General features: G+C 42.8%; 1 protein-coding gene across 1 annotated transcript in view; it reads right to left on the bottom strand.

Moving 5' to 3' along the window:
- Nucleotides 1-25,112, bottom strand: part of PTPRN2 (protein tyrosine phosphatase receptor type N2) — a 636,554-nt gene that overhangs the window by 543,955 nt on the left and 67,487 nt on the right. The window contains exon 3 of the mRNA XM_066627523.1: nt 21,158-21,271. Coding sequence (XP_066483620.1) covers nt 21,158-21,271 — 114 coding nt within the window. The remainder of the gene's footprint in view (nt 1-21,157; nt 21,272-25,112) is intronic.

Here is a 25,112-nt window from a genome sequence, read left to right on the forward strand (position 1 = left end):
CAGATCAGGACAATGTGACGCTCTGGGCAGTTGCATCTGCCTAGAAATCCAGGCACAATGCCCGCTGGGGCACTGCACCATAGACACAATTGCCCAGAGCATCGTGTCTTCCTGAGCTGGGGCAAAGAAGAGCTGCAGCACGGCAGAAAAGTAAGTCCTGCCTCCCTCCCCACTCCCTCTACCCTGGCATGCCTCCTCCCCACCCTCTCCCCGCCTCAGGAAACCTCCTCACCGGCCCCTACTTACCACACTGCTGCTCAGTGGTCAGTGCGACCGCTGAGCAGCTAAGCACCGGCGGCTGCCCAGCACTGGGCTATCACTGACACTCACCCAGCAGTAGGGTCTGCAAATGTGCCTTACGGCATGTCTGCTAAAGTGCACACCAATGGCGCGCACTGTTCAGGATTGGGCAGTGAGTCTGCTGATGGCATACAGCAACCCCTTTGACATGGAACTGCAGATGAAAAAGAGGGGTGACACAAGGAAGGAAGGAAGGAAGGAAGGAAGGAAGGAAGGAAGACTTTGAAAGACTGCAGGGTATTAACTGAATGAATGGCAGGGTACAGCATCTAACATAAAACATACTATATACCCATGATCTTAAGAACCTCAGAGGTTACAGCTCACATTAAGAAGCCAATTCTTGCTTTATTTATTTACTTTAAAACTTATCATTGCACAACCAGCAATGTTTTCCAAAACAGCTAACATATATACACAAATTAAGTATCATAATCCGTAAAACAGAACAATGTAAGACTAGGAATAATTTAAAAGTGGCCAATAAATTTGCATAGTATAATTAAAAACAGAGGCCTAACATGTTTCAACAGTAGAAGGCATGTAAAAATACAAGTTTCACCTAGTGCTGAAAGGATGATGGCACAAGTGCCAAGTGAACATGATGCCACCAGTGAGAAGGCCCTCTCTCTCATTACCACCCATTTAGACTGGTAGAGGCACCCTAGATCATCTTAATATACTATATCATCTTAATATACTATAGTCTGAGTAGGATTCAAGGGATACTTCTTAATGGTGAACATCAATAGTTTGAGAATTAGGTCTGGAAATAGATTAGGAAGTCCCAAGGAACACTCATACTTCCATGGTGATTTTGACTAGCTGATGCACATGGAGATAATTTAAAACACTATGGTGAGTGCTTCATGCAATGAGCTATTGATATTGGAAATACAGCTGAATGAAAACACCCTCTCCAATTCACCATCTTAGTCGGGTGATGAACAGAAGGATCGTTTTGGCAATGGGGCAGGAGGAAATAACTGAAACGAAATAGCTCCAAGTGATTACGAGAATGGTGAAAACACCACAATTACTTTTTTTTTTTTAAACAACGGCAGGTCTCTTGTCAAAGGAGGGCCTCCCTCTCCACTTGCTGCTGCTTCTACTGCTAGAAGTATGAATGAAGGGCTTGTAGAGCTGGTGGGGGAGGGAGCACTGAACTTTTCCAAGCTTGAACTTGGAAGGGAACTTTGGGAGTTTGCTGTTTTCCTAGAGATGACATTTTTGAACCCCCAAGCTGTTTTTTCAATTCTGAACTTAGAGAATGCCAGCATCTTTATTCAAAAGCGCACCATTATTAGAAAGCTCGGGATCCAAGGAGTTGCTTAGACTTTCATGAAGGGCATACACTAGTCCACTGCAACTTCTGACTCTTCTTTGAACTGATCCACATGGTCAAATAAAAAAAATGTCTGCCACACAGTATGGATGGCAGCTATTTCAGAATAAAACACACTTGTGTCCTCAAAACTAGTTTCACAGTTAATTGGGTCCTAAAAAAAACTATTATTTTGACTCTTTTGACATATTTGTAATTTTGAAAATGTTTTGAGACTATTTGTAATTCCTTTTTTGCGGTATTCTTTGGTATTTGAACTTCACAGTGGATAAATACAGCTCTGCATCTAAACGCACTGTGTCAACAGCATCTTTATTTGCTATTATACATTTCATTTCAATTCTGGCTTTTATACCAGGCACTTCTTTTATATAGCCTTATGGCTTAGCACACCTGAACAGCCCATCCTAATAGTAATTCTTCAGTATGATGCAAGAAAAAAATTGTAAGAGGCTTTTACTGGCGCTAGAGGATTGGAGAGTGGAGGAGGGGGAAAAGTAAAGGTTTTCAGCACCATTCCCAAAATGAGAGGTCCAAAAAAATCAATTTGTAATTATCTGCCAACACAAATCTAAAGGCTTTTCTTTGATAAGGGTGGTAATACACAGGGCTGTAATGTGAATTATTTCAAAGAATAAAAGACTGATTGTCTTCATGACCTATATAGCTTTTAGTGAGCTTTCAATCAAAATTACCTTTTATACAGCTCATGAAAGGCTTTCCTTCCCTTCCTCTTTTAAAAGTCGAGGGTGGGTTGTTCCATTTGGTAAGCTTTCAGGCTTAAACAGGACTCAGGTTTCTTCCTATGTTGATACATTTTTGTCCTCCTGAAAATGAAGGTGCTGGCTTTGCTGGAAAGATGGCATTTTGGCTAAACAAAAGCCTGCCCTTTTAGATACAATCTAAAAGCGAGTGTAAGTTGTCTGGTGATTTATTTTCCTGAAAAAGCTGAATGCTGTAAGGAAATTACTTTCTTTAAAGGGAAAGTGTTGGCAGGTATAAGAATGTGATTTAACAGATTTATTTACAGTGTGAAGTAAAAAAAAAATTCAAAAGAGCAGCGGACAGGAAGCACATCAGTAAAAGATCTCTATCTTTGCATACACTCAATTGAACTCTGATCATTACAAGAGGATATCTAGTTCAGCGTCTACATTCACTTAACTTCTCTAAGCCTAAAGCCTTGCTGTAAGGGCCCTTCACAACATTTCAGAATGACTTTTCCTAATACTCTTGACACTTCTCACTCCCTCCCCACCCCAGTTTACAGCCATACTGATCTCAATAATGGAGCAGAAAGTTCAAAACTTGAATAGTCTTCCCTAATTAGGGCAGAAGAGATGTATGGGGTTCTGGCTGGAATCCTGAACAGCTATGCATAGAGTATGTCATTTGTCATGGAATCATGTCATCTAAATTAAGAATCTGGTTTTTCTTCAGTCATTTCAGTTGCTGACCACGTAATAGTTCCCAAGGGTGTTAGTAACTGAGTTCCGGCAATGATAGCTGTTCAGCGTTTATTTTTTGGATCCCAGATGATATCAAATGCTAATGGCAATGTTCCTGAATCAGACCTCAGCATGTACTCCAACAGCACACGTATCTCTTGCAGAAAAATACGCACACTGAAAAGTCCCTTTGGTTTCGGTCCATTTGTACAGTAATATCCATGTGCACTGGAACTCCTTCTTGAGCAATGCAGTGCTAGGTAGGTGCAAACAATGGATGATTTAGTATTTTGATATTTTTTTACTTAAAAAACTAAAATCATAATTTTTTCCTCTCTACCACTTAATCCCAAATTCCAAAAATAAGACCAAAGGAAAATGATTTTATAATAGAGTCAAAAAATGTTCTGGCAAGCCTCCAAAAGAAGGGAATTCCATAACCATAGGACATGTACTGGCAATATCTACCTACAGGCTTACGGATATATTGTGCAGAGCTGAAACTCAAAGGGGCCATCTAAGTTAACCTAAGTGTTCTCAACAGGAAAAGGGAGAATGCAGGTAAAGCAAAAATCCTCCCATTCTTATAGAAGAAGTGTTAATAAGAATAACAACTCAAAAAGATATTATTTCTCCTCCTCAAAACAACGAAAAGGGTGAAAATATAATTGTGAATACTGCATCTCCGGCATATAACTCCTGGATAATTATTCAGCTACATGAAGTTGGTATTTGCATTTGCTAGTTAAAAATAAACTTTATGAATAAATATTTTCTAAATAAATAAAAGCCATATTCTCAACAGAGTTGAGTACACAGGGGCCCCCATGTTCATGGATCCCACATCTGCGGATTCAGTTATCCACGGATTGAGTGTTCCTCCCCCAGTGCGCCCTCCCTCAGGAAGCAAAGGGAGCTCTGAGCTCAGCAGAGGCCAAGGACCAGTGGCATAGTTAAGGAGGTGCAGGGGGTAGCAACTGAACCAGGCAACCAGCTTTGGGGGGCAACAACCTGAACTTGACACTAGTGGCCAAAATTCTGAAAACTTTGGTACACCATCATGTTATATACCATTTGATGTGATATGTAATGCAGAAACAAACATTTTGACACAGTTTTGTTGTGTTTTTTTATTTTCTGGTTATTTGGTTATAAGTTTTGATAGAATAGAGATAAAATATCTCTAGTCTATCAAAACTTATAACCAAAAAACCAGAAAATTAAAAAAACCACAACATTATGTAATAAAGACTGGATTTTCTTAACTCATATCTGAACGATGAACCGATTATTCCGAGAGCCAATTAGATATTATTATGATACAGAAGGGAACCAATAAGGTGTTAATATGAGTCTGCTCTCATTTCCATCTATCATAATACAGTTACCCCTGCTAACTGGTAAAGAGGCACTTTTTCAAACAGTGTTTCTCTTATATTTAGCAGAAGGAGAATAACTGTCCCCCTTCATCCCAGACCAGTGTCTTTAACCAACATGGGGCACACTATTTATTTACGTACTTATTATTGTTGTTAACAACAGTATTTATATACCGCTTTTCAACAGAAAGTTCAAAGCAGTAGACAGAGAAAATCAAATAACTAAAGTAATGAATTACTTAATTAAATTTATTTCATTGTGGAGAGGCTACAAAATCTTCCTTGACCCCCGGAAGCAGATGCCTTATCTCTGCCACTGGTTGGGGTGAGCTGCTTTTTTTTTTTTTTTTTTTGGCCTTCTTATACGTTATTTACTCATTCGAACAGAGGTTTCGTCAAATACTAATATGGGCAGCCCAAACCTGAACCTGGCGGCACCCAGGTCTCCAGCACCACCTAAAGGGCAACTGTCGGATCCTGTGGGCACCGCAGCTACCGCCAGGGTCTCCTTGGGGGAAGGGCAGGCTGGGCAGACAGCAGCCAGTGGCAATGGGTCTCCTCGGTTCAGCGCCCATGTTTAAGTGGTTGCAGAGTTTAGGTGGCCCATGTTGGGCCAACCAGCTCACAGGGGTCCAGGATGTGGTGGCAGACACTGCTACCATCTCCATCCCCTCATGGGCCCAATCCTCCCCTCCCTCCACCCTCCCTGTGCCCCATTCCACCCACTCCCTGCCTCCTTCTCCACCCCAAAAACAATCACCTCTGGCCAGTGCTATGGGACCACCAGCATTGTCCTTCCAGCACTGAGGCACAGCGCCTACTGCTGCTGTCGCTCGCTCCTTCCCAGGTGCCTTGCATGTGCTTTTTGGCATGTTCATGACCCTGGAGCCTATAGTATGTGTATACCACTAGCTTCAAGATTGGGCTCTAAATTCTCTAAGATATTCCTTGTGACCCATGGTGATGGCATGAAGATTCAGGTGCATTTGGTCCAATTCACATGACAAGGAGCTTGTAACCATTATAGATTCAATGTGAAAGAACAACCAAGCAGAAACAATTTTTGGTGAACTGCACATGGGGCTGTAATGGTTGTATTACAGCCCATGGTCAGGAACTGTGAACTATCATGCTTAACTACGCAATGCACTGGTAAGGTAGAAAAGCAATTTGCCAATGTGAGTTTTAGTGTCCAATTAGAGGTCAGATTTTTAAAAGGAAATCAGTGGAGTTGTCCAGTTTCATGCTAGGACATTGATGAAGGTAGCTCCATGTGTGTTACCCTTGTAGTGTGATTGTGTGTGTTTGTGCATGTGTATTTGCGTGCATGTGTGTATAAATTATGCATATCATGCAGGCACTTGTAAAAGGATCTTATAAATAGTGTCCCCTCAAGGCAAATTATATGAACTCTCATTAAGTAGTATCGATGATGAATGCGGCAAATAGCATTAGGCCTTGGGAGCATAATCTGTGGTTAGTAAAAACTATTAGTGAGGGGAAAACCTCATTTACAGTTTTCAAAAAGCAGCTATCAGTCTCTGCCATGTAAATGAGCTGGAAGTAGTAGCATTCTGGGATGCAAAACATTCTGCAAAGTGTAAATGGGAGTATTTTGCTAATCGTTCTTATCCCCAGTGTGTACTTAAGCTCTGTTGTGAATGGTGTGTATAGTTGAACTGGTTATCTAGTAATAACACTTTATTCCCTCAGAGACACAGGGAATTTAGGAAGGGACATTAATCAATTTCATAACTTTTTAAAATGCACATTTCAAAGATTGGCATTATTTTCTCCATTACTAAGTGTTTAATAAACCTTAACTACAAGTGAAAATTCACAACTACCCAACACCTTCAGTGTAAAGCAGGGGTGCCCAAACCCTTGCCCTGGGGCCACTTGCGGCCCTCAAGGCCTCTCAATGTGGCCCTCAGGGAGCCCCCAGTCTCCAAGGGGCCTCTGGCCCTCCAGAGATTTATTGGAGCCCACACTGGCCCGACGCAACTGCTCTCAGCATGAGGGTGACTGTTTGACCTCTCACATGAGCTGTGGGATGAGGGCTCCCTACATTGTTTGCTGTTTCACATCTGTGGGGCAGTAGCAGCAGCAAAGGAAAGGCCAGCCTTGCTTTTTGCAAGGCCTTTTATAGGCCTTGAGCTATTGCAAGACCTTCATTCATTCATATAAGCTCATCTTTAATATATTCATTTATGTAAACTTATGTAAATTTATTCAAATTTTAAATGTAAATTAATTAATTTTTTTGCCCGGCCCCCCACACAGTGTCAGAGAGATGATGTGGCCCTCCTGCCAAAAACTTTGGACACCCCTGGTGTAAAGTATTGTGTACTTCACTTGTTTAATGGTACATCATTCTGAGACTATGCAGGGAAGACTGAGTCTAGAACAGTGGTTCTCAAACTGTGGGTTGTGACCCACCAGTGGATAGCAACCTGATTTTTGGTAGTTCATGAAACTGACAAGTTAATAGCTAACAAGGAAAATGTATTGAGCCCTATGGAAACCGAAAAAGAACAGCACATGCACGTATACTCACAAGTAGGCAAATGTGCCTCAGCCTACTTTGAAGGGCAGGCTGAGGGAACACAGTGCTACCAGAATGGTCCTGATTCGAAGAATGCAGGCCCCAACAAACTGAAATATTCCCCGTCCAAGCTGATGAGGAAAATGTATTGAGCAACTGTTGAAACCACAACAGAGCAGCACATATGCATTTATTCATAAGTAGGCAAATGTGCCTTAGCTCTTATCAAACGTCAGGCGAAGCAGAATGTAAGGCTATCAGAATGGTTCCAATCTGATGAAAGTGGAACTCAACAAATGCTCTAGTAGGTGGGCCTCCCACACGGTAAAAAGGATAAAAACTGAGGCTTGAGAGGTTGATGAAGTGACACTTTTTTTTAGTCTTGTAAAGCTAGATGGGGCCCAAAAGAGTGTCATTTTTAAAACTGGATCCCGGTTTTAAAATATGCTAAAATATCTGGAAACCACTGCCCTAGAAAAATTAGTGCTACCAGTAAGGAGTAAATATGGGAGAAGGACAAAAGTAGTTTCAGAAGGTTCTCTAGAAAGCTGGAGATTCAATATGTTAATGGCTTTACACACACACCCCCAAACAAACACAGGATTTGGAAAAATGTTCCCACCCTAACTCCAAGCTGCAGATTCACTTGGCAGCCCAAGCTTATCAGTGCCAACCCCAAGAGGTTGAGGAAGCTGAACTGCACTGTCCCTGCAGGCTGGAAAGTATTTCAGGGTAGCTTTGCAATCTAAGTCCAAGTGATTACAAGACAGCCTTCCTGAGCCAGATAGCACCTAGGGATCAGTACTGATCCCCACTCTGACCCTGCTTACTTCAGGATGCACTTCAAAAATCCCTATACCTATTCTCTGGTCTGCACCAGACTTGCCACACACAGGTCTAGCCTGATACATAGCCCCCTCCCCCATCCCATCTCAACCCAAAAGATGCTCAGGGCCCACCACAAATCATATCAGCCCTCGCCTGTCCCCATACCCTAACAGATGCAACCAAGGTATATAAACTCTGGAAATCCACTCTTGGAGGAGAAGTTAAAAAATTCGAGCACAATCCCAACCTGCAGCGGTAAAGCCAGACTGCAGTGGCCTGCACTGTATCCAACAGAAGAGAAGAAGGCTGGATGTTACCTCAGGTTAAAGCAATATTTTTCTCCTTATCCTGTGCTGAGCCCCAACCTGCCTTATGGGGCTACTCGGGGCTAATCTATGGGGCTATTTGGCTGGCATAAATCTGAGCAGCCCATGTAAGACTGCCAAGCCTTGGAGTGAGGGTTAGAACATAAGAACAGCCCCACTGGATCAGGCCATAGGCCCATCTAGTCCAGCTTCCTGTATCTCACAGCAGCCCACCAAATGCCCCAGGGAGCACACAAGACAACTAGAGATATGGCATGTGCTTCCACCACTGATCCCACCCCCTCCCAGGCCTAATCCTCCCTCTGTTCCACCCTCCTCTGCCCAAGAATGCCCCATCCCCAGAACATCCTCCCACTATTCACTCTCACCCTACACTGCCCAGCACAAGCTTGTGGCCGGCACAGGAGCAGGATCTGGGTCAGGCGAGCCGACGCAGCCCTCTACGCCAACTATTTGACTCCCTAGCCTTATGGCACATTTGCAACACTCGGGAGCCAGCACAGCTTTGTACAGCAAAAAAACTTAAGCTTACCTCCTCCCCTCACTGTGCTACCCCCAGCCCCCACCTCCTAGAACCTACCCTCCTCCCACCATGTCTGCTGCCATCCTGGATACCTGCTTCTGGATTGCCCAGCACAACGTGGAAGCAGCAAAGCAAAAAAAGGTAAGAACACACACACAAACTAAATAGGGACTTGAAGTCTTTTTAAGTCCTTAATCAACTTTTGAGACACTGCCCATGAATTGTGAGTTAAGTGCGAGTCAGTGATGGCCACAACTCATGTCAAGTGCAAGTCTTCAAGCGTAGTGATTTAAGTGTGACTCCAAGTCAAGTCACCCAAGTCGACTATCTGTCCCTGATGAATAGCAAATACAGTAATGAGCATATTCTCTTCTTTGCATTATGACTACAGTATCTTTTTGAAGAGGAGGAAAACATCCTATATGATACAACTCCATTCAAACTGGGTATAGTCCTCTCAGTACAGCTGCTGCATGAACTTCATTCAATTCTTTTGGGGCCAAGTGGCTACAAAAGAATCACCTGTGTGAACTGAAAGTTCCAACAATAGTCTCATGACATTGAGAAGGAAAACGAAACATGTATGAGACATACAAAATTATGCACGGGAAGGAAAGAGTGGATAGAGAGATGCTCTTTACACTCTCACATAACACCAGAACCAGGGGACATCTACTAAAATTGAGTATTGGGAGAGTTAAAACAGACAAAAGAAAATATTTCTTTACTCAGCATGTGGTTGGTCTGTGGAACTCCTTGCCACAGGATGTGGTGATGGCGTCTGGCCTGGACGCCTTTAAAAGGGGATTGGACAAGTTTCTGGAGGAAAAATCTATTACGGGTTACAAGGCATGATGTGAATGTGCAACCTCCAGATTTTAGAAATTGGCTATGTCAGAATGCCAGATGTAAGGGAGGGCACCAGGATGAGGTCTCTTGTTATCTGGTGTGCTCCCTGGGGCATTTGGTGGGCCGCTGTGAGATACAGGAAGCTGGACTAGATGGGCCTATGGCCTGATTCAGTGGGGCTGTTCTTATGTTCTTATAGAAAGAAAAAAATGGCAATGGGGAAAACAGAAACGGGGAATATGACAGAATAAACTTCAGTGAAACATAAATGCAGAGGGAGAGCAGAAAAACCACATGTCTGGAAAGGAGAAAGCTCAATGAACTGATGATATATTAATATGCAAGAAAAAGGGACTACAGTGGTGCCTCGCAAGACAAATGCCTCGCACACCGAAAAACTCGCAAGACGAAAGCGTTTTTGCGATTTTTTTCTGGTGAGTCGCAAGACGAATTTTTCTATGCCGTGCTTCGCAAGATGAATTTTTTCTATGGCCGTGCTTCGCAAGACGAATTTTTAAAATTAAAAAGTTGAAGTTTTGTGCTTGAAATTTTTGAAATCCTCTGTACAGTATGTATGCCTTTAAAGAGCACTTAATAAACACTTTGTAAACCAAATTTGACTTTGTTCTGACTTTTTTTGCCCATAGGAACGCATTAATTAAATTTCAATGCATTCCTATGGGAAACCGCGCTTCGCAAGACGAAATTTTCGCAATACGAAACGACTTGCGGAACGAATTAATTTCGTCTTGTGAGGCACCACTGTACTATAAGAGCAGGTGACAGAAAAAGTAAGGGAGCTCTTTCAAGAGACAAAAAGATGTAAGAAAAAAGGGAGCTGAATTCATGACAGTTTAAGATGGAAGAGGTTAAGTACGCATTCAAACGGGGGCAGAAATGAAAACAGAGCTGCACTGACAAACGTAAGAACAGCCCCAATGGATCAGGCTAAAGGCCCATCTAGTCCAGTTTCCTGCATTTGACAGTGGCCCACCAGATAGCTCTGGGAGCACACAGGACACCAAAATACCTGTATTCTGTTGCCGCTCCCTTGCACCTGGCATTCTGATGTGGCCTATTTCTAAAACCAGCAGGCTGCAAATATCCATCATGGTTTGTAACCTGTGATGATTTTTTCCTCCAGAAATCTGTCCAATCCCCTTTTAAAGGCTTCTAGGCCAGATACCTTCACCACATCCTGTGGCAAGGGGTTCCACAGATTAATGACACTCTGGGTAAAGAAATATTTTCTTTTGTCTGTCCTAACTCTCCAAACACTAAACTTAGTGGATGTCCCCTGGTTCTGGTGTTGTGTGAGAGGGGAAAAGAACATCCCTCTGTCCACTGTATCCATCCCCTACATAATTTTGTATGCCTCAATCATGTCCCCCCTCAGGTGCTTTTTTTCCTAGACTGAAGAGCCCCAAACACTAACTTTTCCTCATAAGGGAGCTACCCCAGCCCAGTAATTATTTTGGTCACTCCCTTCTACACCTTTTCAATTTCCATTATATCCTTTCTGAGATGTGGCAACCGGAATTGTAAGCTATATTCCAGGTCCCCTTACCATCGATTTGCACAATGGCATTATAATATTGGCCATTTTATTCTCAATCTCTTTAATGATCCCAAGCATGAAATTAACCTCCTTCACCATCACTGCACATTGGGTCAACACTTTCATCAGGCTGTCTACCAGCACCCCAAGATCTCTCTCCTGATCTGTCACAGACAGCTCAGAACCCATTAACCTATATATGAAGTTTGATTTTTTTTTGCCCCAACAGGCATTACTTTACACTCGCTTATACTGAAACACATCTGCCATTTTGCTGCCCATTCTCCCAGTTTAGAGAAATCCTTCTGGAGCTCTTCACAATCCCTTCTGGTCTTCACCACCTGGAAAAGCTTAGTGTCATCCGCAAAATTGGCTACCTCACAGCTTATCCCGTCTTCAAGACATTTAAGAACAAGTAGAAAGCACCAGTCTCAGGACACATCCTTGGGGCACACTGCTTTTCACCTCTCTCCATTGTGAAGATTGCCCATTGACACCTATTCTCTGTTTCCTGGTCTTCAACCTACTCCTAATGCTTGAGAGGAACCACCCTCTTACTTCCTCTTAAATTAAGGTATTTCTGTGAGTTACATGCAAAGAACAATAACCAGACTTAAAGAAGTTGCTTTAACTTACTGAGGGCACAAACCTAACCCCTTGTCAGTGCTTTCCAGTGGGATATGTGCTGCATCCTGCAGTGGGGTGTCACTCACGGAGGCCTCCTCAAAGTAAGGAAATGTTTGTTCCCTTACTTCAGAGCTGCATTGCCCTTATGTCAGTGCTGGAAAGCACTGACATAAGGGGTTAGGATTGTGTCCTTAAGTAATAAACTTATTATCCAGTCCTATTCCCAATTTGTGTTGCCAAAACTCCTACAGCACAGAGCGGTTTATGGTGTCACAAAATGCAACATGCTGTTGCTTGTTATGGGGCCACTGTTGTAAATGGCAAGCAGTGCTGGCCATGCAGCAGCAGCTTATCTGACTCCCCCAGCACTGATAAGTTGGTGTAGACAGTAGATTGTGGGCAAGGGGGGGGGGGAATAGCACAATAGAGAGGAGGAGGATCAGGGCTGGGACCAGGGCTACCTGAAGGCATGTTGGGGTAGGCAAGGGTTGATCAGCAGCAAAAGTTTTACCAACATCCTATGCAATCTTCCCAGCCTTGCCACAACTCAAAGACCCAAATGCAAAGACCTGGCACAAATCTGAGTAGACTAATAGGGCAACAAGGGGCTTACTTTAAGGAGGCCTCCTGACAACCCCCCCCCCCCTTACCAGGGAATGCAGCATTCTCTTCAAAGGTATTGCTGTATTGGCGAAACTGGTGGTGGGTAGGATTAGGGCATTACAGGTGGGGCCCCATATCCACAGAACCTGTACCAGCAGTTTCAATTATTCAAGGCTGCAGTGAAGGAAGACCGATAAACTTGCTCTACAGACTTAGCAAAGCAAAAATGTCTCGCTTTACAAGGTTGCTATAAGCTTACAAAAAAAAGTAGATTGAGCTGAACAGGAAGCAGTTCCTGTTCCACACCTTGTAACTTCCACATCCTGTTCAGCTCAATCAAATTGTTTTTGATTTGGGGGTTCCCCCCCCCCCCAAGCATCCAGGCTGCCTCCTGGGAGACTGAATGGCACTATAAGCTCAGAAGCTTATAAGGACCTTGTTAAGCAAGACATTTTTGCTTTCTTAAGTCTGCTAACTGGCTAAGAGGCAGTTTTTCAAGTGGGTGCTCCTCTTTATTTAGTAGGGGGAGAGTAACTGGCCCTCCTCACCCCAGCAGTGTCTTTTCTAGTGGCTGTCTGCTGGTGTTCTTTTGCATCTTTTAAATTGCAAGATCTTTTGGGACAGGGAGCCATTAGGTATTTGATTTTCTTTGTAAACTGCTTTGTGAATTCTTTGTTGAAAAGTGGTATATAAATATTGTTAATTATAATAATAATATCTATAAAACAAGTTAATGGGCATGCAAGGGTAGCGGCTGTGGTGATAGGCACCCCCCATATCTGCGGATACCCTGTGGATACCATGGTACACCTGTACTTTATGATTCAAACAGAAAAAAACATGAAGATACCAAACCACTATGCAGTTGCTAATCTTCAGGTAAATTATTATTAATTCCTTTTAGATCAATGTAATCAATATATTGTGTAATCACTATATTGTGGTCAATCAATGTAATCAATATATTGTGTAATCAATATATTGTGGTCAACTGATGTATATTCTGTTTTTTTTTCTAGTTAAAACTGGTCACACATTAGTACTGCCCATGAGGATATTTTACTGTGGAGTTTGTGTTGTGGAGTTTATTTCATCATCATTCAAACTGCAAACTATATTCTGGTGTCACTAGCCATCATTCTACTTGAAAAGTTCAACTCCTTGAGAAAGATGTAAGGCAGCACCAGCCAATTAAAGCAGCAGCGACCTGACAAAAATATTGTCTTATATCCTCAGTTTCAAGCATTGTTTTGTGAGCTTTTCCCCATTGCACTGTAACCTATACAAAGTTGTTTCTCTTCTAGGGATGAAGTGGTGTCAATATAGTGACATTTGGATATGTTTTTGATGCATGCTCTCTTTTCTCCAATAAATCTAATCAAACAGGATTTATTTTATAATGGTTTTATAATGGTTTCATCTAGTATAATGGTTTTTAATGGTTTCATCTAGTATAAATATACATAAGAACATAAGAACATAAGAACAGCCCCACTGGATCAGGCCATAGGCCCATCTAGTCCAGCTTCCTGTATCTCACAGCGGCCCACCAAATGCCCCAGGGAGCACACCAGATAACAAGAGACCTCATCCTGGTGCTCTCCCCTACATCTGGCATTCTGACTTAACCCATTCCTAAAATCAGGAGGTTGCGCATACACATCATGGCTTGTACCTTTTATTCATAACAGGAATCATAACATATAACATAATCATATTCATAACAGGAATACAATCCTTTTATTCATAACAGGAAAGCTTTGCTGCACAGAATTGTATTTTTAGATTTGCCAATTTCTTTCCAAATGTTTGTGTTCCTTTATAGCCATTTTAGAAGACAGGAGATTGTAGAAATTCAGAAGTGATCTACAGTTACCTCTCACCTTACAAGAGGGTTAACAAAAGGGACAGGCAGGAATTGAGATCAACAGAGGGAACAGAGGCGTCATTCTTCAATCTCACACTCACTATCAGGCATGTATTTATTAAGCGGGATCACCTTCACAAACTAAACCAATGGTTCTCAAACTGGGGCGTTGTAATGCTCCAGCCAGAAAGCCCTGGCCTCTGCCCCCTTAAGGGGGGGGAGGGGGGAGGCAGCAACATGATCACCAGGATCACATTGCTTTGAAGGGGTGCAGGGACTTGATTGGACTTACCACAGCCTGCTGCAGCCTCCCGGGGGCTGCGGGGAACCCTGCACCAGCCTACACAGGGCTCCCCAACATGCAGAAAATGCAAAACTAATTATCACGACCCACTTCCTGTTTGCGATCATGAAACCAGAAGTGGGTCGCAATAGTTAGTTTTGCATTTTCCTCATGTTGGAGAGCCCTGCACCCCCAGCAGGCTCTCCCCCCCTCCAGGACTTACTGCAGAACTCAAACTCCCTATGAGTTTGAGAACCACTGAACTAAACTGTTCTCTGGGGTATTGTGTGTGTGTGTGTGTGTGTGTGTGTGTGTGTGTGTGTGTGTGTGTGTGTGTGTGTGTGTGTGTTTGCCACGCTCAAGTCAACTGGGCCTAAGATGAGTGACTGTGAAAGTAAACAAAATACAGTCACTCATCTTAGACCCAGTTGACTTGAGATTGGCAAGAAAAAAGAAAACTGCTGGTTTGGAAAACACCAAACCTCCGTCTATTGGGACTGCAATAAATATTCCATATAGGTTGGCCCTCCATAGGGGATACATTCCTGGACACACACACCACCGCATGGATACTGAAACCCACAGATAATGGAATCCATGAGTGGGCCATCAGAGGAACTTCTAGTTTTTATGGCTGGCAGTTCCAGTTTTTGTGAAAACCAGAAGTGCCTTTCCAACAACTCCAGTGGCATTATGCCTCATTATGCTTCATTCAGCTGCTGATTCAGTAAAGTGGGCAGCAGGAAGGAATGAGTGCACACTAGGTTCTACTTCCCTTGGGTCAGCCTGCCTCCTTCCTGGGCACTCTTCCCTAATGCTACCCAGTGGTATCGCTAGGGGGGTGCAGGCTGCACCGGGTGACGCGCCGGGGGATGACGTGCCCTGGGGGATGATGCACTAAAATCACGGCATTAGGAGTTACCCCATCATGCCATACACTGTTGGATGTGAAATTCCCAGCGAAATGCAATGCAAAAAAACAGAATTGAAATCGCTCCTTTCTTTCAAAAGTTATGGCCAAAAAACCGGAAAGAAAAAATGAATGGATCCCTATGGAAAGTGAGCCGTATCACATGTTTACTCGCAAGTAGACGTTCTTGCCATAGTCTGTCAGAAAGGGCAGGCTGAGAGGAATCCAATGACACCATAATGGTCTTGATCCAATGAATGCAGCCCCCCCAAAACACCCGAGAAGGATGTCCCATCCCTCCCAGCTCTGAGTCTATTGAGCCCAAAATGAAGCCACGTGGCTGCATTTACTTGTAAGTAGGTGAACTTGCCTTAGTCCTTCGGAAAGGGCAGGCTGAGAGGACTCCAAGGATGTCAGAATGGTCCTAATCCAATGAATGCAGCCCCCCAAAACACCGGAAAAGGAGGTCCCTCCCTCCCAGTTGAGTCTATTGAGCCCTTTGGAAAGCAAAGCAGCCTCACAGTCACGTTTACTTGCAAGGAGACAGACATGCCTTGGCTGGTGGTCAGGCCAGGCAAAGGGAAATGTGAGGACACCAGAATGGTCCTGATCCGATGGAACTTGAGCGCAACAAATGCTCCAGAAGGCAGCCTCCCCCCCCCCCACCAAAAAGAACTAAAAAAGAGGCTTCAACTGGTTAGGGGAAAGTTTTCTATTTTGCACTTGCAAAGCAATAAAGAATCTTTTTTGTAGAAGAATAAAGTTCTTCTACTTCAAGCATATCAGAATAAATAAATATCTTTATTCTGATATGCTTGAAGTAGAAGAACTTTAAACTGGGCACTGGGGAGGGTTGGAAATCTCACTGATTCTTTTTGGGGGGTTGTTACTGCAGGTAGACTACAGAGTAAGCTCCATTGACCACTATGGGACTTACTTCAGAGTAGGCATGCATAGGATTGGGCTCACATGCTGCAATCCTACCCACACTTTCCTGAGACTAAACCCCATTGACCACAATAGGACTTACTTCAGAGTAGACTCACTTGGTGGAACAGGACTGGCTCGCCCTTATTTAATTATTTCTTTTATTTTGATTTAATTATTTTAATTTGCTTGATGATGTCACTTCTGGCCATGACATGACTTCCAATGGGTCCTGGACAGATTGTCATTCTAAAAAGTGGGTCCCAGTGCTAAAAGTTTGAGAACTGCTGCAATAAGGTGTTAGTAAGTTGACACGGGTGTGGGACTCTACATTTTCAAAATCACTAAAATCAGAATTTGGAGGAATAATACCATCCTGTTATATATCAATCAATGCGTAATTTCATGCAGAATGCAATGAAACAAACCACATTGAAATATCTGTGTTCTAACAAAAGGTACAGCCAAAAAACCAGTGGGGGCAGGGCGATGGTACATCACCACGCCCACCACTGGAGCGTTGCCCTGCCCACTGCATGGGGTGACGTGCAGGCCTCCTGCACTGGGTGACGTGAATCCTAGTGACACCACTGATGCATGATAATTTCATCTTTTTTTTTGCCATATTCAGGTGAAATATTGAAATTTTGAAAAAGAAAATACCTTAAATGTGATATGAGAATCAGGCCTACTACTCTGACAAGCTAAATAGTAATTTTGAGTAAGTGTCATGGGTATTTGATTAACAAATCTGACTATAGTGTTTAGTATTTATACCACTGAGGTTCTACTGCAACCATCATTTTACTCTTTCTAGATCAACACACTCATTATTTACTAATGATTATAAGCATTTCTAGTATTCTGAAGAATATAAACTGATGCTTGAATTTAAAACAGATAAAGTGAGAGGTACAGGACACAAATCCATCAGCAGGTGTGACAACAAACAGCGATTGAAATTGATTGTTGCTTACTTGCTGTCTCCTATTTGAGTTCAGTATTATCTGTTTTATAGAATATATTGACTCAGTCCCTTGCTTGCTCACTCACACAAATAGAGTCCTTATGATCCCTGATAAAATGCTCAGTGAACAGAAGAGTCCAGTGATTGTTAAGCAAACCTCACAGCAATTTCACCACAAGTGTCAATTTCACAAAAAGGAAAGTTAGAGAGTTTAACAGGCATAACTAGAATAAGGGCCCATCCTATCCAGCACAGATGCAGCCCCAAGGTAATGGAACAAATATTCCCTTATGTTGAGGAGGCATGACTGCCTTCCCCCCATTGTGCCACGTTGGTACAGCTTATCAGCACTAGAAAGTTGGATAGGATTGGGCCCTAAGAAAAACAGTCTCTGTGCAATCAGAAAGTGACTCAAAGTATCAGCATCATTTTCAGATCTTGTAAAGAATTATCTTGGAAACGACAGTCGTCAGATACCTAATAACTGGATATACAGTCAGATGACCAAGGAAGCAGGGATAGGTTTTTCTCAAAGTAGCATCCCACCCAGGCAAAGTATGTAATAAAAGAAGCCCCAGCGAGAAGGTGAGTTGCGTCGGCCAAGCTTTGCTGAACCAGGGGTCTGGGGGGGCGTGGCGAGGAGGCAGGAGGGAGGCGTTTCTGGGGGTCAGGTGGGTGAGGAGCAGGAGTCAAGGCCAGGATCCAGCAATTATGCCAGATCCTAGCCCTATTCCCAGGCAGCACGGAGTGGCTCCTGGCCACTCCTTTCTGCACCCCCTCATCAGGTGGCACAGATCCAAGTAGGCCCATTGGGGCCGCTGCAGTGCGATGCGGGGTAACGGGAAAAGTTTCCCCTTACTTTGGTCTGTGCTGCTTTTGGCCCCAAATTTGCACTGGATGCAGTGCAGGCCCATAGGCCTGCTTGTTTCCAGCGCAAGTTAGGATCACTTTGAAATACTATTCCAGTGGTGGTCATTTTGCTCCATCTGCTTAATTAGATTTTCAACCCAATCCTATCCAGGCCAGCCACCTGCTGGCAGCAACTGTCTTACAGCAGTCATAAAAACAACTTCAATAGCATATGAACTTGTGCATGCCGGACCCCCAGCAGAAAGACCGGAGTGGTCTTGCATGCTGGTGCACTGTCACAGGCCTGCAAAAGAAGGTAGGCCAGAGTGGGAAGCAGGACAGGCTGGGAGCAGGGCACAAAAGCAGCCGTTGGAACAGGGAGACAATGGGGCAGTGGCAGGAACGGATTGGGTCCTTGGAGGGGGCAGGTTCGGTGGCAGTGGTTGTCGAATCTTAACCCTGTTCCTGGACACAGTCCTGCAACCCAAGTCTACACAGACCTGCACCAGTGATTTTGTAGGTACAGGTTCAAGTTGACCCATCTGCACTGCAGAGGCTTAACCTCCAGTAAAGGAACATTTGTTCCCTTACCCAAAGCAGACATCTGAGACTGCCCCCCCCAGATGCTCCAGTAGCCTTTTTGAAACCACTGGCATTGGCGGGGGGAGGGATAGGACTGGGCTGTTTTACTGCAATCCTTTACATATATACCTAGGGTTTACTTTTGAATAGACATGCAGAAGGTTGTGCTGGTAGGATAGGTTCAAGTTCCATCAAACTGAACTGAGATCAAGTCAAAAATGGTGCAGGGGAAAAAAATTATCTAGAGAGAGGAAGATCTAGAGAGAGGAAGAGAGAGTATCTAGAGAGGAACCTACACACACTGCAGAATTGTGTGTGTGTGTGTGTGTGTGTGTGTGTGTGTGTGTGTGTGTGTGTGTGTGTGTCAGTCAATCTTCTATTCCAGCAGTAGCTCCTTACCATTTATAGAATATTGCTCTGAAAGACACCTGAGCTTTGGAATTCTGGAATCATTTAGGTGGGGGAGTCTGTGGTTAGGTGGGACTGAAAAAGCTAACCTTAAGTAACACCCCAGCCTGCTCAATGGTGCTTCTCAAGTCAGCACCAGCAATTTCACTGGCACAGACTCAAGAAGGCCCTTGTTGGGCTTTTGAGGGGGGGATAGTATTCAGTAGATGAGGCCTGTGCTGGTCCCACCTTCCTCCGGGGCCTCTCCCTCCCCGTTCCACCCTCTTTGCCCTCCCCCCACCCAGAAATGCCTTTTATTTGTCATTGTTATAAAGCTTTTTTTTAGCCCTTTAGCTTGTATATGTATTTAGGATACCTTTATCCTTACATACTTAGGCTAGCAGCCAAGAGAAGAAAGATGTGGAGATCAAAGTGAAATAGGTTATAACGGTTTGATAAAGCATTAGCATGAATGAAAGTATAATGATTTTTCCAACGTATAAAAAAATTGAATCTGATCATTCAAGAAATTCCTTATGAAAGAAGTTGATATGAAGGAAGAATTTTTTAAAAGAAGAGTTACAGAAAAGCTGTTTCCATCATAAGGAAACTCACAGAAAGATGCATGGTTGAATTAAAAAAACTAAAAAAAAATGGTTGGTTGGTTGGCAACCTTCAGTCTCAAAAGACTATGGTATAAACCTACAGCACCCGGTATTCCAAGGTGGTCTCCCATCCAAGTACTAACCAGGCCTGACCCTGCAAAAAAAAAAAAAAAAAAAAGACTGAAGAAATTTAGTAATTTTTGCATTTCTACGTTGATTAAAATACCATGGGATATATGTGGCACAGCACTATTATATGTGAAAGAGAACAAAGAGATAATGTATACAGAGAAACAATCAGCTACTGAATGTTTGGGATGAAAATGAAGCATTTTGCACAGCAAGGTGAAAATCCTTTGATAAAAAAAAAGCTTTATTTCAACAGCAGGCAGTACAAGCCTTGTATTATACTCTGCAGTCTTCTAGTATAACCTGCCTAGGTCTTCTAAATGAATAGCAATGTTTTGGTAATATTTTTACTTTATTTTATTGATACTGAATCCAACACCTTTTTGATCTATGCTTTGATCACAGGCATAATTTGAAGATAATCAATGGCTATATAAAAGAGAAAAAAAAACACAAATGGAAATTGTAGTAGCAGTAAAGAAATCAAGGTGACTATGTTATTATCAGAGAAAAATAAATCTAAGCAGAACAGAATGAAACAGGAAGGGGGGAAAGTTCAAAAATAAAAGACTTGCTGAATAATAATGGCAGATGACTGCTTGCCGCATGGCCCGGTTTACTGACTGCATTCCACAGCCATCACCAACAGTTTCCTTTCCCTGGGCCTATTGCCATCTTGCTGGGATATGATGGGGCTGGAGCAGTAGAGCATTGCAGCTCCAAATGCAGCTGTTCCAACTCTCTCCTGCTTCAAAAAGGAATTAATCCTGCTCCTGAGACAGCATGGTGGAAGCAGCATAGCCATTAAAACTGAGAGTATATTGTAGCTCCTGCTCTTCTATAGCTGGGGCAGCAGCAGCTATGCCTACCCTAAAGTCTGACTGGCTTAGGTAGATGGAACAATTTAACTTCCTCCATCCAGTTTCCATGGTATAAAAGCTTGGCTTGCCAAAAGGCAATTCTGAGTTTGAAGCCAGGGCGACACTGTACAGAATTCAGTTTTGCTCACAATTTTGAATAGAATCAGCAGTAGATATCATTAACAATAGGTGTGTGCATGGATGTATTGCTGTTAGAAATGCTTACTTCTGAAAATTATATATTGAGTCCATCCTTAATAAAGAATGTGGCAATTCACTAAAATACATTGAACAGATTTTTATGCGCATTTTTCAAAACTGTAACCCAGAGTACGTTTTCTAGTCAAATATATCTCTGAAAAAAACATTTTCAGCCTCAAGCTCTGGAAAAACTGCATCCCTCTATAACAGTGACTTAACACATTCATATGTTATGGATCAACACAATTCTGTTCAGTACCTCTGTGCAACAGCTTCTCTAAGACAATTCTCAAGCGTTGCAGGGTAGGTGGTGAAACTTCGTATTTGTATACGTCTATCACTGGCACCTGCTGACACCTTCCAAACACTCCATCTAGAAAGGGGAAAAAGAGGGAACAGAAAAACTGGAAAATAAGAATAAAATAATAAATCATATAATTCAATGAAATATCTACTCCACAATGAAATGTGTTGTATCCAAAAAACATTATGGCACAATTCGATCCTCCTTCAGCGTCAAAAAGCACATTGCAACAGCACATCCTTCAAGCACACTGGCAGGAAAGCCAAAGCCTACCCCATGCACTGACATAGCAGAGGATACCCACCAGAGCAAATAGGTCCAGCAACAAGCAGGACAGAAGCGGGGGGACAGCGGAGAAGAGTAGGGAAAGGGTTTAACAGGGCAAGGAAGGTGACGACGGGGTGAGGGTGGGCAGATCGGGTCCAGCAGGGGGTGGAATTGGCAGTGCCTGTGCATGCTGCATCCTATCGCCTTCTCAGAACTGAACCACCAACACAATCAATGAGATGAGGTTCCGAGTTGTCCCACACCAGCAGCAGGGGCTTTCCCCTGGACAACGGGATGAATGTCCCCTTATCCCAAGAAGACGTTTCATCTGCTAAATTCCTCTGTGGGACACAGAGGAAACTGTGCCGGCGCCACTGCATCAGTGCCGGGGGTTTTACACTGGATTGGGCTGGCAATCGTAAGTAAGCTTGTTGGTTAAGGCTAATTTACATTCCATCAGTTTCTATGGGAGATGCAATCAAATGTGTCCTGCTGCATAATAGTTATATTAGATGTACGCACCTGAAAGGAGATGTTGAACATCTTATTGGTACAGGCAGTTTTAAATGGTTTTATTTTTTCGTGGATGGTGGTGTTATTTTAAAAACAAAAAGGGCTGAAAGTGGTGTTATAGCATTATGTGTTTTTATCCAAATATTTTAATCAATTTTAAAGCATTTTATCAAGTGTAATTGCTGTCATATAGGTGGTATATACGTGTTTTATTACTGTAGCTATGTCTGCTGACTGCCACAAGAACAAAATAGGCATAAAATACATCTCTCGCTCACCCACACATACACCCCCATAAAGCACAACTACATAGTCAACTACCTGAGTTAAACTTACAGGAGCCATTTAAGATTTCCATGCTACTTGTATGAACAACTACAATGAACCTAACGCTGCCAAACACAAACAAATGAAAACACTGCCAAATTAAAACATTGAGAAGATAACAACTTGAACCAACAGAATTGAACATAGTATTGAATTGCTATGGAAACAAACTGGTTTCAATGTGCAAGGGGAAAAATAACAAATCAACATAGCAAGGAACCATTAAACATTTGCTTACTCATGAGTAAACACGAACGTGCAGCTCAGTTTCGCTTTCCATAGGATTCAATACATTTATCAGCTTGGAGGAAGGGACTTCCTTCTCAAGTGTTCTGGGGCCTGTGTTCATCAAATTGGGGCCATTCTGGGGGCATTGCATTCCCCTCGACCTGCCCTTTCCAATGGGCCAGTGCATGGTTGCCTACTCATGAGTAAATACGCACTGCGGCTCAGTTTCACTTTCCATAGGGCTCCATGCATTTTCCTTAGCAGCTTCTGAGAATGTTCAGAAGACTCTACAGCCAGTGAAAGCAACAGAGTTGCATGTGGAGTTAGGGGCTTAGAAACACAGTCAGAAGCACTCGGGATGATCCACAGATGCTCTGCAGTCTCTTTAGTTACATGGCAGTGTTATTTCATTAATTGAGCAGGATATCATGTTTTGTCATTTTATAAGCCCAATTTTGTGTTATAGTGGTGTTATTTCGCAAATACAGTTTTAGACTGTCTCTACTTATTGGTCACTTTCCCCTTACAAACTCCTTTACTTTTTGGTATAAAGCTTCCTTTCTTGCAATGAATAGCAAATGAATACTACTAAAGAAAAGCAGAGGGCACAGAAAACATGAATTGTCGTTTGCAGAGACAGTGAGGTCATTTTTCCCTCCTTTTAATACAGGAGCTATGTAGTGGTAAATTGAATCGATAATAGACAGCAAAGACTGGTTTAATGTAGTACCCTCTAATGAATGCAATAAAAGAGAGCTGCTCACACAACAATGAGATATTAATGGAACCTAATTTATTTAGCTCCATTCCATTCGTCTAAAATGACAGGCTCTTCTCATCAAACTCTTTTCATATCAAACCTTCTAATTAATTTAGGTCCTAATTAGTCTTTAGTTAGAGAATTGTTCATTTCAAGACAAGCTTCCTGTGTGGGAAGAAGATAGGCAGAGGAGGGGGAGTTCAAACATTCAAATTACCTATCTCTCTTCCATACAAAAGACTAATTTAGAACCTAGGTGCTTATAATACCCTCTGACCATCTGCAGCCTTAGGCTTCAAAAACAAAAAATATGGGTGCGTTTATTGTTCTTTACTGTACACAGTGATTCAAAGAAAACCATTCAAATGCAACAAGTTTAATTAGCATGCTATTCTTCATATTGCTTGTTTTAATTCAGTAATTACTGCAGATATTGCATTTATAATCAAAAAGGCCACTGCAATTGGACTAGTAGAACATAACATTAAGAATTAATGTACATGTACCTATTTATTTCTATGGGGTTTCAACTAAATGAAAGAAGGCAGAGAAAAACAGCTGCTCTCAAAATCTGAACAATGCTTTAGTGGCATATAACCGTGTAATTTTTTTCACATCATAAACTGGACTATTAACCTATATCCTAACTTGAATCTATTTAAAACAAAAAAAAAACAACAAAATACCTGCTTTCTAGTACCATTTTTGACTCATATTTCAAGCAAAGATGAATACACACTAAAGATTTTTACCAAAAATAAACAATGTTTCTGCATGTTGCGTGGCTGTTTAATCAGATATTTTGCCATGTAGCCATATATTTTAGGTTAGGTTTCATATTTCTCTCTTTAAAATAAATGAGTCATACAATAGCAAGTAAGTGTTACAAAAATGTTATTCTTCCTGAGCACAAACTTAAACACATAAGTTGATCTGATAAAACACTGACAGCCCAGACCTTACCACTACCCCGCTGTTTATGCAGTAATCCCAAAATGGCATCTGCTGCATCCTATACCAGAGGCTACTTCTGGGTAAGGGAACAATAGTCTCTGTGGTGCAGGTGAGTCTACTCAGACCTGCAACAGCTGAATAGCTGCTGCAAGTTCACATGCACCTGTACCACAGGATCAGGTCCAGAAAGGGGATTAGGATATTGGCAGCACCAGTGCCACTGATCCCACACCCTGGGCCCGATGCACCCACCCCATCACCTCCTCATCCTTCCCCACCCCACTTGGCCTGTCCCTGTCACCTTTCCCTCCTGCCACCCCTCCCACCCCTCCTGCTGACTTAACTTCATTGGCAATTGGTATGATACCTTCCCATCAGTGTTTCTAGCAGCATGCTGTGTAGCATGCTGATGGAACAGCTTTTGCAACTAGTACCATCTACTTTACAGCCATGAGGACCAATGGAGGATCCTCACCGTGGACACACAGTAAGTATAAGATGGGATCCTAGATCTATTTTGTTCGTTTTACTCTCTGAGACTATCCCCTGGGGGCTGGGAATAAGAATAGGCCCTCAGTTTGGCTGTACTTGTCGTAAGAGGCGACTAAACAGCCACCAGGTAGATGGGACTCGTCAGCCTGGGAAGGCAGCTCATCTGAGAGAAGGAAAACTCTGATCCCAAACCTCTACTGCCTTGTGGCTACATCCAGTTATGGAAAAGGCTTCAGGAGTCAACCTCAAGGCAAAATCCGGAGCCGGAGTCCCTGAGACAGTTCATGGCTGAACACAGTCACGTTCTGGCAGCTCCTGCGACGCCGCTGGAACCAACCATATTGGCCTCTGCCTTTCCATTGGACCATT

The sequence above is a fragment of the Tiliqua scincoides genome, chromosome 5, assembly GCF_035046505.1.
Source record: "Tiliqua scincoides isolate rTilSci1 chromosome 5, rTilSci1.hap2, whole genome shotgun sequence".
In the NCBI taxonomy this organism is placed as follows: domain Eukaryota; kingdom Metazoa; phylum Chordata; class Lepidosauria; order Squamata; family Scincidae; genus Tiliqua; species Tiliqua scincoides.